This window comes from Nestor notabilis, unplaced genomic scaffold (assembly GCF_000696875.1).
Source record: "Nestor notabilis isolate BGI_N333 unplaced genomic scaffold, ASM69687v1 scaffold23253, whole genome shotgun sequence".
NCBI classification, from domain to species: Eukaryota; Metazoa; Chordata; class Aves; order Psittaciformes; family Psittacidae; genus Nestor; species Nestor notabilis.
The window spans coordinates 129,957-143,372 of record NW_009922686.1 but is presented as its reverse complement, the minus strand read 5'-3'; the positions used below and the strand labels follow the sequence as shown (position 1 = coordinate 143,372).

Below are 13,416 nucleotides of genomic sequence, written 5' to 3'. Positions count from 1 at the left end.
TTTTCTAAACGCATCATTTGACAGCAATAGCTCCTTGCCCCAGTTAATTCCTCAGTGATGCTTACAGGACTTTGCCTGATCAATACATCCATGAGTCCAACCGACACTCTCCTAAATGACACATAAAAGACTCCTCTAAGTTATAGTACACGAGTCCTTTAGCTCTCACTAAGGATATTCCACAATGAGGCAGCCCCACAGACCACAGGGAATGACAGCAGACAGTCTTGGAGAAGCTGAATATACAGAACCAAACCAAAGTGTCTCCCATGTACTCATTTCATTTACATCTCATTCATTATGGAAACAATGTGTGAAAGTAGTTTCTAGAGCTAATGAGTGCAGGCTGCACATCGATTTAATATCTATTCTGTTTTTTCAAGTCACTTACCTCCACAGAACTCTTGTTCCAAAACAATTATTTAGCTGCATTGCTCAGACTTTGAATTAACTGGTGTATTAATGCAGCTCGGTCTAAACCACTGTATATTTAAGACTGAAGGGGAAGCTTTTAACATGAAGGAAGACAGGAAAGAACCAGCTTACCTGATTTATAGGACAACTGAGTTCCTACTCCGGATTGTATTCACACATAAAGTCTCTATAACAAAAAAGCCAAAGTGCATCAGATACACTTGCTGTTGCTAACATGCCTGTACCAGTCTAGCTACTCGCATGGAAAGAGACTCAAACATCAAAATAAGAAGGCAACTGCAAAAAAAGAAAAATAATTAATAACACTTACAGAACACTGTTTGCTATCAGCAGGGCTCTTTATGAGGCTCAAGAGATTGCCCATGGGAGCCACAGCTGCAAACTGTTACAGAAGTTAGCCCCATTCATTTGCCAATGGGATTCTTGCCTGAAACACAAGCCTTCCTTCTTAAGATGGCCCAGAAGCTCTCACTTAGAAGTATGGACCCTGTGCTGTGAGAAAAGTGAAAATATGCAAACACCCCCCCATCAACAGATGATAGGTAGATACACTCATACAAAAATCTCTATCAATAGTTGATTTATTCTGCTATTAGCAGGTTGATTGAGAGTGTTTGCTTGCTTACAGATGGCTGCAATCCACTCTGACTTCTCCTTGAGTATAGTTCAGGATCCTGCTCAGTGACTGATACATTAAAGGGTGTGGAGGGAGCGATGCCTCTTCCTGGTTTTGTCAGAGATTGCGTATGTTACTTTGGGCAAATCACTTAACCTTTGTGTTCTCTGTGCCAATAAGGAATCTGCCCTGCTCAGAGCACTTCAAGATCTATGGACAAAGAGCAACTCTAAATACTATGTATTATTTATAGCATTGCCCTATGGATAATAGCAAGCTACAGCTGCTAGAGACAGCAGGGACCTCTGAGCAAGCAAAAAGGCATAAATCTGAATGTCAGTATCCTTAGCATTGTAGCTGGCGGCTGTTTTGTCCTAGGAGAACATTTTGGTGGTTTGTGCTACCAGATGAACTTGCTGTTATTTCCTCATGTTCCCCAGAGGCAGCTAACACAGAAATCTGGATTTACCATAGCAGCTCATTGGTAAAGCAATTCTGACAGCCTGCTCCCAGAGTGCCTTGTACCTGCTCTTTCCGAAGGAGAAAGACTGGCCATGCAGTGATGCTTCTGCAAGACAACCTTGCACGCACGCACGCATCAGACTGCCAGCTGAGATTTGGCCACTTTTACCCTGACCTCCACATTGCTAAGGGGAAGTGTCTGTGGACACAATGTAGTGATGTGTAAAAAGCACCCAAAATAGCTCCAGAATTGGAGGCAAGTGGGCTGGAACACTGCCGAACCTGCTGGGAGGCTGCAGTGCTTTGCTACAGCACTAAGGCTGCTTCCCTCACCTGAGATACGCATGAGAGCTCATCCAGAGCTAGTCTGGGCCCTGCACTGTGCTGTCCTCACTGCCACGCTTTGTCCTTGAGCTTGCATAAGACAGTAATCCAGGCCTTGGTGAGAGGTGCTGAAAAAAAGCAAAGACCATCTGATGTGCAAGTATTGATCACCAAAGTTTTGGGCACGTTTGCCCTATTTACACCAACTTACTCTTCTAAAATTGTCACCAAAGGCATTTAGCCAAATGTGGATCTTCCCAATAGCACCAAAATCAGAAACTCACATATCAGGCTTTCAGGCTACAAATATGCACGTGGATTTATTAGCAAATAGTTTCAAAACTTGGAAGGGTGACTCGGTGCAAATACATTTGTAGCACAACAAGTTGTTGAAGTTGTACCTTCTCCCCCCAACACTGCACAATGTAAAACATTGTGACTAGATTGTGCCATGAGCCTTAATTCACCGATTCATCAAAGGACAAGTCTCCAATACTGCTGCCAGTCTCTTTTAGGGTAAACGTTCTGACAGTGAAAGCAAGAGACGTTCAGAATAGGGAAAAAAAAATGAAGCCACTAAAATGCAAATTTTATTCACAGTTGGCATGTTTATAAATATATATATTACATTCTTACAATCTACAGTACATTCTAAATATAGAGGGATTCAATCTAAGTGTTTGTGGGAGGGTGGGTGTGTATTAAACTGAGAAACCTAGATTCAATGACAGAAGGAGACTTAATAATAAAAGGAGGGCAAGGGCTCACTCTGGAAAATAAAGGAAAACTTCACTTTAGTTAGTGCTTTGGCACTTTGCCATTGGTCACTGGAGACTGCTTTTGGACCTCACAAAAATGTCATGGTTTTAGGGCTGGAGGGCACATCGGATTCAAAGAGTAATCACTGAAATCCCACCATATGTACATCCTTATCAGAGGAAACCAAAAGATAATCATCACCTCTGGGAGAAGCAAATGTTATCTACCAAGTTTAGCTGTTCAGGCTTCAATGTTGAATGTGCACCACTTCTCCGTGACCTTTGAGTGTCTTCTAAAGGTGCTGAGCAGGGGTCTAAAGAAGCATGAACAGAGGGAACAGAACAACCCGACCTCTCCCAGGGAAGGGGACGGACAACAAGGCAGTTGCTGTTGGTGTCCGAGTTCAGCACAAGTTACACTTACCCAAGATAGTGGCCAACTTTGGTAAATGACAGCACATAAAGCAAGTACCAGCGTGGTACCAAGAGTGTCTGTGCTTGGCGAGAGCACACCGTGGAGAAGCGAGTGTGCATGAAGGGAAGGAAGAAACCACGTGCTTCGACTCATGCTAGTAAGTGCCCTCAGGATAACAGATGGGGAGCGCTCCAGGGAAATGGCTGGGAATACAAATTTGAAACAGGACAATCAAATAAAGTGGGCTTCTAAAAATAGCTTGTTCTCTCAAACTTTCCAAAACAGACCTTCCTTTATATGAGTGATATTCTGAGTATAGATAACATCTTCTATTTTACAAATTATGAAATACTGAAAATTGGCTGGCAAAGTTTATTACCTTGGCATCTACTTAAAAAGAGAGTTTCAGTTTTAACTGTATATGTGTATCCATTCTCAGTGCTTGGGAGGCAAACATGCTGGTTTGTAAACAGCCCAGTTACTCCTTTTTCCCCTCCAGCTTTCTTTGGAAACTCCTGACTTTTCAGCTTTGGGAGCTGCTTTGCTCACACTGTTGGGTTTTTTTGTCAGCTGTAAATTCATGTTCATGGATGGACATTCTCCGCATGTGGCTTGACTAACACACTCTCTTTGTGGATCTATTTATTCTAAGACCAATTTTCTGCTTTTAACCAAAGCTTGCAATATTGAACAGCAGACCTGTGCGAACTGGAGTTTGTTATATTTATTGATTTCCTGGGAAAGCTCAGAGAATGAGACCGTATTATTTTGCTAAGGTTTTGTTTTTTCATGTTACTACGCATCAAACCCCTCCCCGCATCTCTCACTTCCATCTCTGAGCACAGAGAAGATTTGAATTTTAAGAGCTGTCCAAGATCTCTGCTCTCCCAGTCGCTTTTGGGTGGCTTCTTGGGGCTCCATTGAGTTATTATCCACCAGCTGATTCGTGTTATCAATACAACATTTTGCCCCACTACCCAAAATTAAAGGCAGAAGGTGAGTGAAAAACAAACAAACGAACAAACCAAACAAAAAAAGGTCTTTTGTGTCTCATTACACATTTTCATGTAATCTCTCCATATAGTTTTTAAGTTCTTTGCACTCCCCCAGGTCCATATCCTGGCAGACCCATTTAATGTCATCCTCACTGCTCATCAAGATTGAGTTGACAGTTGGACACCCATCATCAGAGGAGATGGTGGTAAAGGTGGTGAATTTAACCCGTTTCCTCTTAGAGGTAGGAGAAGTAGTTGGTTCACTTTTCTGTTCTTTCCCTTCAGTGAATGTGGACTCAGTAGACCTGAAAGATTGTCCATTAATATTTTTGGTGGTATTTGTGTTGAGGAGATATTTGCTCTCTTCATAGTCCACTCCTCTGTCAATGGCTGTGATACGTTCATCCTGTTGGGATGAGAAATTTATGTGGTTCTCCAGAAGTTCTGTCCTGTTGCTCAGCCCAACCCAGTCATGAGAGTGGCTCATGCCTTCTTGCTCTTCAAAGGGAACTTGTTTGTTTCTGTACTTCAAAGCAAAAGTGACACAATTGATAAGGAAAACCAGAATTGCCAGGCAAAAGACTCCCAGAAGAGCATACATCCCTATCTCCAGGTCGCTGAGACCCCTAGGGGTCTGGACTAGATCATTCTCTTCCAAGTCTCCATTGCTTCTTGGCAGATCCACCTGTGCAGGGAAGCTTGTGAAGTCTATTGGGATGTTCTGCAGATGGCTGTCGTCATCCAGAAGGCTTTCTCTGTCTTCTTTTTTACTTAGAATAGACCTTTGAGTAGTGGTTCCTTTGCCTTGCTCATGGCCCATTGAGGAGCTGTAATACTGGCCATCTAGCCCACCTCGTTCCTGCGAAGTAGTTTTTTGACGCCGGTCACTGGCATGATTTTCTAGGTGGACACCAGCACCCCTGTGTTTACTGTCACTGATGTTAGGGTTGCCATCACTCTGCCCAAACTTGACTTTAATGCTACCACTTCCAACAGCTAGGATGCTCTTTCTTTTGGATTTCTGGCATGATTCACTGATCACCATCTCTACCTTCACCAGTGTCCCCTGTCCTTCTGTCTCAGCAGCAACCACAGGCCACTTGAATTTGGGGTCATGGTGAACAGAGACCACCTTCTCATCCAGAGATGTAGCTGACAAGGAGAAGTCTTTGGAGTCATAAATATCCAGGGGCATGACAGATCCATCACTGAACTGGATCCAGCAGCTGATGGCTGCTTCCTATAATATATAAAACAAATACATGCACATCCAGAATAAACATCAAGGGAAATATGTTCTGTCCTGGTCTATTCCCTCCTCCTCACAAGATCCATATACCACTTATAACCAGAAAAAAAATAAAAAGGGAGAGCAGTAAAATTAATATCTTGCCAAGATGTGAAGAGAAATGCTAGTTTAAAACACTCATTGATAACAAGATTTGTTTCCCCAAAGGTGCTTAAAGGAGCTGTATCCCCTGGGCTCTGCAGAATCTACTTCAGCACCATAATAAATTGCATGTCAGAAAGCATTACCAGCGACTGAGATCATTTACTGCTGTATATTCAAATGAAAAAAAAATTACATTATTTCTAAACAGCTTAAAATACAAAGTCTCCTCTTATTACACACAACACATGTTAAAAAATGCCTAATATAGCAAGTAGGTCCATGCATGGTTCCATACCTGCAGTCCTTGATTTTTGTCTCTCAAAATAAATAATCCTTCTGCACAAGCAGAGGAAACCAATCTTTAGGAAATAGCCAGGGTAATTTCCATGCTTGTTAGCAATTAAAAGCAATACAATAATGAGGCTTAATCTCATGCCACAGAAATGCAGACTCTGTATTTCAGAGTGTGTGGAGGCTTACTGAATCTAAGTGGGTCAGACCTGAGTACTAATTGCATCTTGCATGTGTGTAATGGTGCAGCATTCCGGGGAACCTTGACTTTTAGTTTCTAACTTGAAACATTTTTGAAGTATTCTTAGATTTCAGAAAACAAGTGCTCACCCATTTCTGAAAATCAGGTCCTGGAAGGACTCTCAAATGGCCATGAAAAATTGTTGTGCTACCTGGAAAACTCTTGGCATTCACACACCAATATTTACAGACAAAATTCAGACTGCTCTCCTGGAATCTAATTCCTTCTTCTGATGGTCTGACTTGCTGTGTTTTGACTGAGATATTTGCACCTTATTAGAGAGTGGAGAATCCAGAAAGACTCCTGGCTTAATGAGTGGATTTTTGGTGTCTACAATGAGATGAGCTCATGTCTAGCAAGAGTTGGAATCACCCTGCTCTGAGAGAGCCTGACAGACAGATAACACCCAACCAACAGATTAATAACCATTCTCATGGAAAACATGATTATAAAAGTCTCTTTTCTTTAAATAAGCAGTTTTACTAACAGATGGTATTTATATTCTAACTCAACATATATACAGAGAATAAATATATAGTACTGTCTTCTAAATTGTTTCTAGCACATAGTCATTCACCTGTTCAGATCATGGAGAATAAGCCTCCAGTCTTTTGGGATTGTATCGTGCATAATCTATTGGTCTGATTCTGATATCCTTACAGCCACAAAGCTCCCCATGCTTCAGTGGGAGATTTGCTTCTGTCTCTGTTTCAGGACAGAGCCCTAAGACTTTGCTGACACTGTCATAAATCCCAGCTTTGTGTTTATTAATCTTTGGATGTTTCTTGAAGGCCGCAGAGAATTCGTGTCATCAACTCTCATCCTCCCACTGTGTCGCTTAAACCTGCATAATCATTTAATAATTTTGCTTTGCTTTGGTTATAGGGATTGTGCTTGGAAAATCATTTACTAAGAAATGAAGGAATCAGATGCCTTTCAAAACAAAGTCAGTCCCTGAAGGGTGTAGGGCACACATCTTCCTCGCTGCTGTAATCCTGATCTAATGTTCTGAGTGTACCCCTGCATCCAGAAAGGGATTCATCTAGACTCCATTTCTGGGAACTGAAATGTCAGTGCTGGGCAGTTTACTGGGACTAAATGCCATCAACCCCAGCTTTTGGGCTGATTTCAAGGTATTTTGTTTAACTCCCCATGTCAGCAATGGATTAGCTCACTCATTTCTAGCTGTGTGGCATTGATTTTTTAACTCCCTGGAAGACCATGGGAGCCTGATTTTTATCACCCTATAAAGACAGCAGCTCTGCATTATTTCTCACCCTGCCTCCCAAGGATAAAACCCTATGATGAATTAAAGCATCTCAACAGTTGGCCACATTTCAAATGTGCATGTCATGATCATTTACCTTTAAAGCTCAGAACATGTTTAAGTGTTAAGAGCCAAGTGCATCCTTGATGCACATCCCACACTGATGGATTTGGGTTGAAAAAAAAGTTCAAATTTCTAATGTAGATAGACAATGCACAAGGACAAATATCATGCAGGGACTGATGGGGACATGTCGAAGTACAAAAGCCCTTGGTGACTCTTGGTTCCCTAATACAGGGACTAAGAATAACAGGAGGAAAAAAACTGGATTATGAAATTACAAATCAGGAAATGAGTCATGATGCTGACTGATATTCTAGTAATGGGTTGGAATGAAAGGGATGTTCTCCAACTTCTTAAAATGCTCACAATAAGTAACTAAAAGAGTTTGCCACAAGGCATTACACTTCCTCACTTAAAGATGGACTTAAAGGGTTGATCTGGATACTTGTGGTGGGAGGTTGAACTTGTCAACCTAGCTGGCAGGATGTCGTGTGATCTAGTAGATGTTGGATGGGACAGAAAGGGGGTGTGTGTGTAAGGAGACTGCTGTTGCTTAATTATGACACATCATTGAGTTTCATGTGTTATTTATGGGATGCAGCCATGACAGATAGGGAATGCCTGTTTGTTGACTGGCCTTGTTTAGACATAGTGCCATTTTTCTGAGATGTTTTTCTGTTAGGGCACCTGGTGGCCTTAAACAGAAAGTGCCCATAACGAAAGTGTTTTATTAGCACAGTATTAATAAAAATCTGCTTGATTCCATCAGCTTGCAATGCCAGATATGGTGAATCAGAGCTTGCAGAACACCATACGTGTGGGCAATAGTACCTGCTTTGGAGACTGGAGCAGCTCTTGTGCTACTGCAGTAGCAAAGATGGCCTTATTGCTTCCTGGACTGAGCTGCAGAGAAAGCGACAATCCAGTCACCAGCTGCACTCCCAGGTCAGTTATTGTCACCTTCTCATCCAGAACTGTCACTGTCTTCTCAGCCAAGATAGCATCTGAAAGGGGGGACAGTATCTGAAAAGAAGAATCAAAGTTAGCAACAGCCACTCTGCACAGTACCAAGCAAACCAGCTACACAGAGCTACTGTAATACGCATAAGTGGTATTTATGCTAATGGGCAGAATTACTCTTAGCAGACAGACACTATTAAAATATGATTAAAAAATGGCTAGTCACATTTTAGAACTCTTCTGCAGTAATAGGGTGCTTATAACAGCTTTTACCAGCGTAACTGTAATCAGCTATTCCATTCACTTCTGCAATATGCTAACCACATCTTCAGATCTATTAGCTATTTGTAAATGTAATCTTTATGTGAAATGCAATTATTTTATAAGTGATTGTAGGTTTAGGTAGCATATATATAATGCAATCTACAGATTCATATAAACCCCATTGAATAAATGACATTTATTTCTATCCTACAGAAAGAAAGGTTAATCTATTGCTACAATAACCACTCATGGTGCTGTAATCAAAATTGACAGAGAAAGCTGTTTTGGTTAAAAAAAATTGTGCATGGAGGCCAGTGCACTGATACCTGACATCCAAGATGCTCATTAGGAAGCAAGTTGAATTTAATGATCCATACAGGGTACCGAGCGTATCTGAAGCAGTTTACAGGAAGCACTATTTAACTGTAACTTGCTCTCAGTTTTTTTCCCTCAGACTTTTTTTTCCACAGTTTAATGTGCATCTGTTGGAGCACTGGAAGTCCCAAAGCTTTAGAAAGTCATTCAGAAAATCTTTACAGGTTTTGCAGAAAGTCAAAAAACTCAAATCCCATTTCTCCAGCCCTGACAACCTCCGTTATTGACAGGTGTGGTGGTTGTTTTCTGGTTTGACAGTTGGAGATGATAAGCATGTTTGGAGAGCTAGTTTTTTTTCCCTGTTCCAGTGCTTGTTAACATGTTTTCTACTGTGTAACATCACTGAATTAATCTCTTTTTTCCTTCTCTTCTGGGACCCCATTTTCTAGGCTACTATTTCTCTGCACAGCAAGAAGAACTGCATGTGAAAAGCTGCCAATGACGTGATGCATAGGTTTGGGTGAGTTACTTCAGAGTGGGGACACTAAGGCACAGCCACATATACAGTGGTATTTATAGGCCATAGTCTTAGCCATATTGGCTGAAACTGATGAAGCTAAATCTGCACTCCTGGAAAACGTAACTGTCACTTCTGAACATCTTCCTAGAAATGCTAATTATTATTATTGCTTTGTGCATATTCTGAAATATGCCCCAACATTTGTATTCTGTAACACAAGCCTTGAGCTTGCCACGTGTGCAGGGATTTGATCCGAAGGGACTTATATTCCAGTCTCAGATCCTCAACCAGCACTAGTTAGCTTTTATTTTACCCTTTGCTCTGTCAATGTAGACTTTGAGAAGACTGATCTGTTTCACCAGCTGCTTGCCTTGTGATAGCCCATATACTGGCTCCAGGTTCAAAAACACTCTTAGACAGAATTAACCAGAAACAGCCTCCAAGTACACAGGTTGGACTAGATCTACATTACTTTGGGGCACAAGATAAGACAAAACCATCTCTTCCGTGTGTTCCAGTCCTTGCTGCGATTCTGCTCCATTCTGTTGCTAATACAAGAAGCTGCTGTACACCTCAGCTCCCAAGGTGGTGGGTTAATGGAGGAAAAGGGATAAGTAATTAAGTTTTCCTACCTGAATTGTTGTCATTCCAAGCTCTTGCCCAATCAAAACCTGCCCGTCCTGCAGCTTAGCGATTCTGGGCTCCTCCACCTGCATGAAGTCACTCACCAGGTCGGTAATGTCAATCTGCCAGTCAGAACCCAGTAAATAGTTCAGCTGGCCACCGGGGTCTGAAGCTTCAGCTACAAACTGTGTGAGGACTCGCACCATTGCATGTTGGTACTGAAGGGCACAGCCTCTTCCCTTACGTTCATCCTCTTCTTCATCATCGCTGTCCCTGGCTGGTCTAGTAGGACACCACAAATGAAAAAGTAATTTAAACTGGTGCTGGGAGTTGCTTCAACAAGGGGCCTTTGCCCTCTTTGGTTTTTCTGCTGAAGCTGCTTCCTTCAGCACATTTCTGAAGTCAGCCAGGTTCCCCCACTTTAATCCTGTTTCCCTTTTCACAGCTGAGACCTCCAGGCTGCCTAGATCTCCAAAACAGCTGCTGAAATCACCAACTGGCCTGCTACCTTCAGTACGTTACTGCTGTCTCAAATATCTCTCATTATTTTTCATGTTAAGTCCTTACTTTCAGGACCTTCCCACTTCTTTTCTTTCTGGATCTTCTCATAAACATCTTTGTGTTGCCATGGAAATTTCCTCTTTCTGTACGGCATTCAGGTTGAAATCATGTCTCCATCAAAATCCCCATGTCTTTGCTGTGATATTAACAGAAACCTGGTAATAAATGATGTCTTCATAGGTAGGTGGGAATAGCAAGTACCTACTTTATCAATTTGTTTTTAATAACACTGACAACAGACACAAGCAATCTAGATCTGCCTACATCCATCCTCTGCCTTGTCATTCACATACCACTGACCTGTCGGCATGGACAGAATCTTTAAAGCTCTAGCTACCAGTGTCCTGACTCCAGGACACTGATCAGTGCCACTGGATCCTACAGTGATATGAAACAAGTATGTACTAACTGTGACCACTGACAATGAATAAATTAACTGGCATTACCTGTGAATCAGGCTGCAGACCAACCAGCCTTGCCAGAGCTGGTCCTTGTTGCTTCCTGCTGCCTAATGGCCGACCCTACCTAACTTGACCCTTCCCATCCCAGTCACTAGCACTACATAAGGAAACTGACTTCCAATGTAGGATCATGCAACCTGCAGTCTTCATTTCCCTCATAAGTCCACTGCAGGAGCCTACTGAATAAATGTCTGCTTGACCTTCAAATTCACACTGGAATTGCATTATGGCCAAATAAGCATGTTGAGATCCACTGGCCCTGACAGGACTTTGGCAAGTGCAGAGCCCAGAATGAACATCCTCTAATGAAACCTACCTCTTATTAGAGATGATGGGGACTCTCCATCCCTTGATCTGATTTAGTTCTGTGTCAGAGACCTCTATCTGCAGCGGGAGACGAGGAACCCAGACTGTCATTTCTAAAGGGGCGCTCAGATGCTGGTAAGTAAAATTAACTATGACATTCACTTTGCCTTTCATTTCCTTCCCGTTGACAAAGACATAGTCACATCTGTCAGAAACCTGAAAAAAAAGAGAAAGAATAAAAAATTAGTGAGTATCTTCACAAATTATAAAGTACACCACATGCTGGGAAAGTGAGTGGGAGAAAGAGAAATAATATAGGTTTAAAGTAGTTCCAAGTTCAGAGGACATCTAGGAAAAACAAGAAAGGTGCCTGGCATGCCCTTAACAGCCTGTATAATTCGGCATCCTTTCAAGAGGCAGGCTTTTTATGCTATAAACATTTTCCAGTATAATTTAAGATAAAACCCAAGCTTCTTTCTGTTCTTAATTCCCATTCCAACACTATGATAGTCCTCCTCCCAAAGCTCAGACTCTACTATCCTCCTCCTCTACTTTGTGTGCAGCCCAAAGAATACCACATACCTGCGGGGAGGAACAGGTAACTGCCTGTATATAAAACTGAGTAGGGAACAGATTTCCCTAGGCAACCCCAAACTGGGACAAAAGGTTCTTCAGGAGTCCCATTACAGGTGTCAGTGCACGGGCTGGTCACATCAACCAGAAACTAATCACAGGGAAGAGGTCACTGGTGCCAAACAGCATCTCAGCTGCAAGTCTGACTAAAGTCTTACACAATGTTCTGCTAAAGCCAGTCCTGATGTCACTTTATTTATTACCTGCAGCTCCGGACGTCAATATTGCCAAGAGTTACTAAATCTCACTCAAGCAATTTAGTGGCTATTGCAAGAATCTAGGTGAGCTGACAGGACCTGTTCATTACAGCTGGTTAAAATATACGAGTAAACGTACACGTCTAATAATTTATTAACTACCACTTTACCGTGCTGATGATCTGAAGGAATGATCTATTAAAACTCTGAACTCTTTTCACAATCCATTACCATCCAGACCTTCTATTCCATTCTGTAGATGTATTTAATATTTTTGACTCCAGAATGCATAGTCTCAGCCTCATCTGAATTTAATGCCATTTTCTTCTTTTCTGTTTAAATGCTAAATGAATTTAAATCATATTTAAATATCACCAGCTTTTGTAGGATATTTTGCATTCCTAATATTATTCCTAATATTATTATCTTTAAACAACAACAACCCCCCCTTACAGACAGATCCATAGCAAATCCATTTCCATCCTTCCTTGTCTGAGCGCAGGTTATGTACCAAAAACGGTTATCATGACTCTTGCAATGTCTCTATTGCAAGCAATGGCTATTCTAAGGTCAAAATCTTATAGCAACCATTGAGCAGGAAAATAAGGAGTTTATTTACAGACAGATTTAAGGTTTTAGGGATTTTCTCATGTTTAGCATGTTTTAACACAAGCTCTTAACAGCTCCTGTGAGAATCCAATCTCATTGTGTTGCACAGAAATAAAACCTAGCTGCTGTCAAAAAAGCCTCAGAGCATGGGGATGTGCAATGCAGGGAAAGGACCTCACAGCAGGCAGCTGAGGACAGACAAATCCCTCTCCATCTGGGGCCTGTGGCACTGCTGTAATATCCACTTCATCACAGTGCTCATCCAAACTGGCCTGAGCTGAGGAAGAAGAGACTCTGCAGAACTGCAAGAGAAGCTTCATGTAAGCCTGCAGAAATGGCCATAGGGAAAGCTGGAGGCATAAGCACATTTCCCTTCTGGGAGCAGCATGTCTGGGCAGCAGCGAGCGAGCAAGACGTTATTCGTGCATCCTTGCAGAAGGCACACTAATTTAAGTGTAGTACTTTCAGGGTGAGAACTACATCATACTTCCTACGTGCAAGGTCTAATAGCCTGTCTGACCAGCAGGAAGTCAGAAGACCTTCAGGCAGTACCTGGTACATCTTCTCCTACCCCATGGGGTACCTTGCTTCTGTGAGTGGAAACAGTCTATTCTGTGTTGGCACTGCATTTATCCCTGTTGCCTTTTTAAGTGCTATTCTCAAAGCAGACAACTCTTCAATGTGCTAAGACCTCTGTCTGCTGCTT

The 13,416-nt window shown here is 42.0% G+C and overlaps 1 protein-coding gene across 1 annotated transcript in view; it reads right to left on the bottom strand.

Moving 5' to 3' along the window:
* Positions 1–4,063: 4,063 nt before the first annotated feature.
* Positions 4,064–13,416, bottom strand: part of TMEM132D (transmembrane protein 132D) — a gene marked incomplete at its 5' end in the record, with an annotated part of 138,486 nt that continues 129,133 nt past the window's right edge. Inside the window, 4 exons of the mRNA XM_010011759.1 lie at positions 4,064–5,245; positions 8,092–8,283; positions 9,952–10,225; positions 11,282–11,487. Of these exons, the coding sequence (XP_010010061.1) occupies positions 4,064–5,245; positions 8,092–8,283; positions 9,952–10,225; positions 11,282–11,487 (1,854 nt within the window). The remainder of the gene's footprint in view (positions 5,246–8,091; positions 8,284–9,951; positions 10,226–11,281; positions 11,488–13,416) is intronic.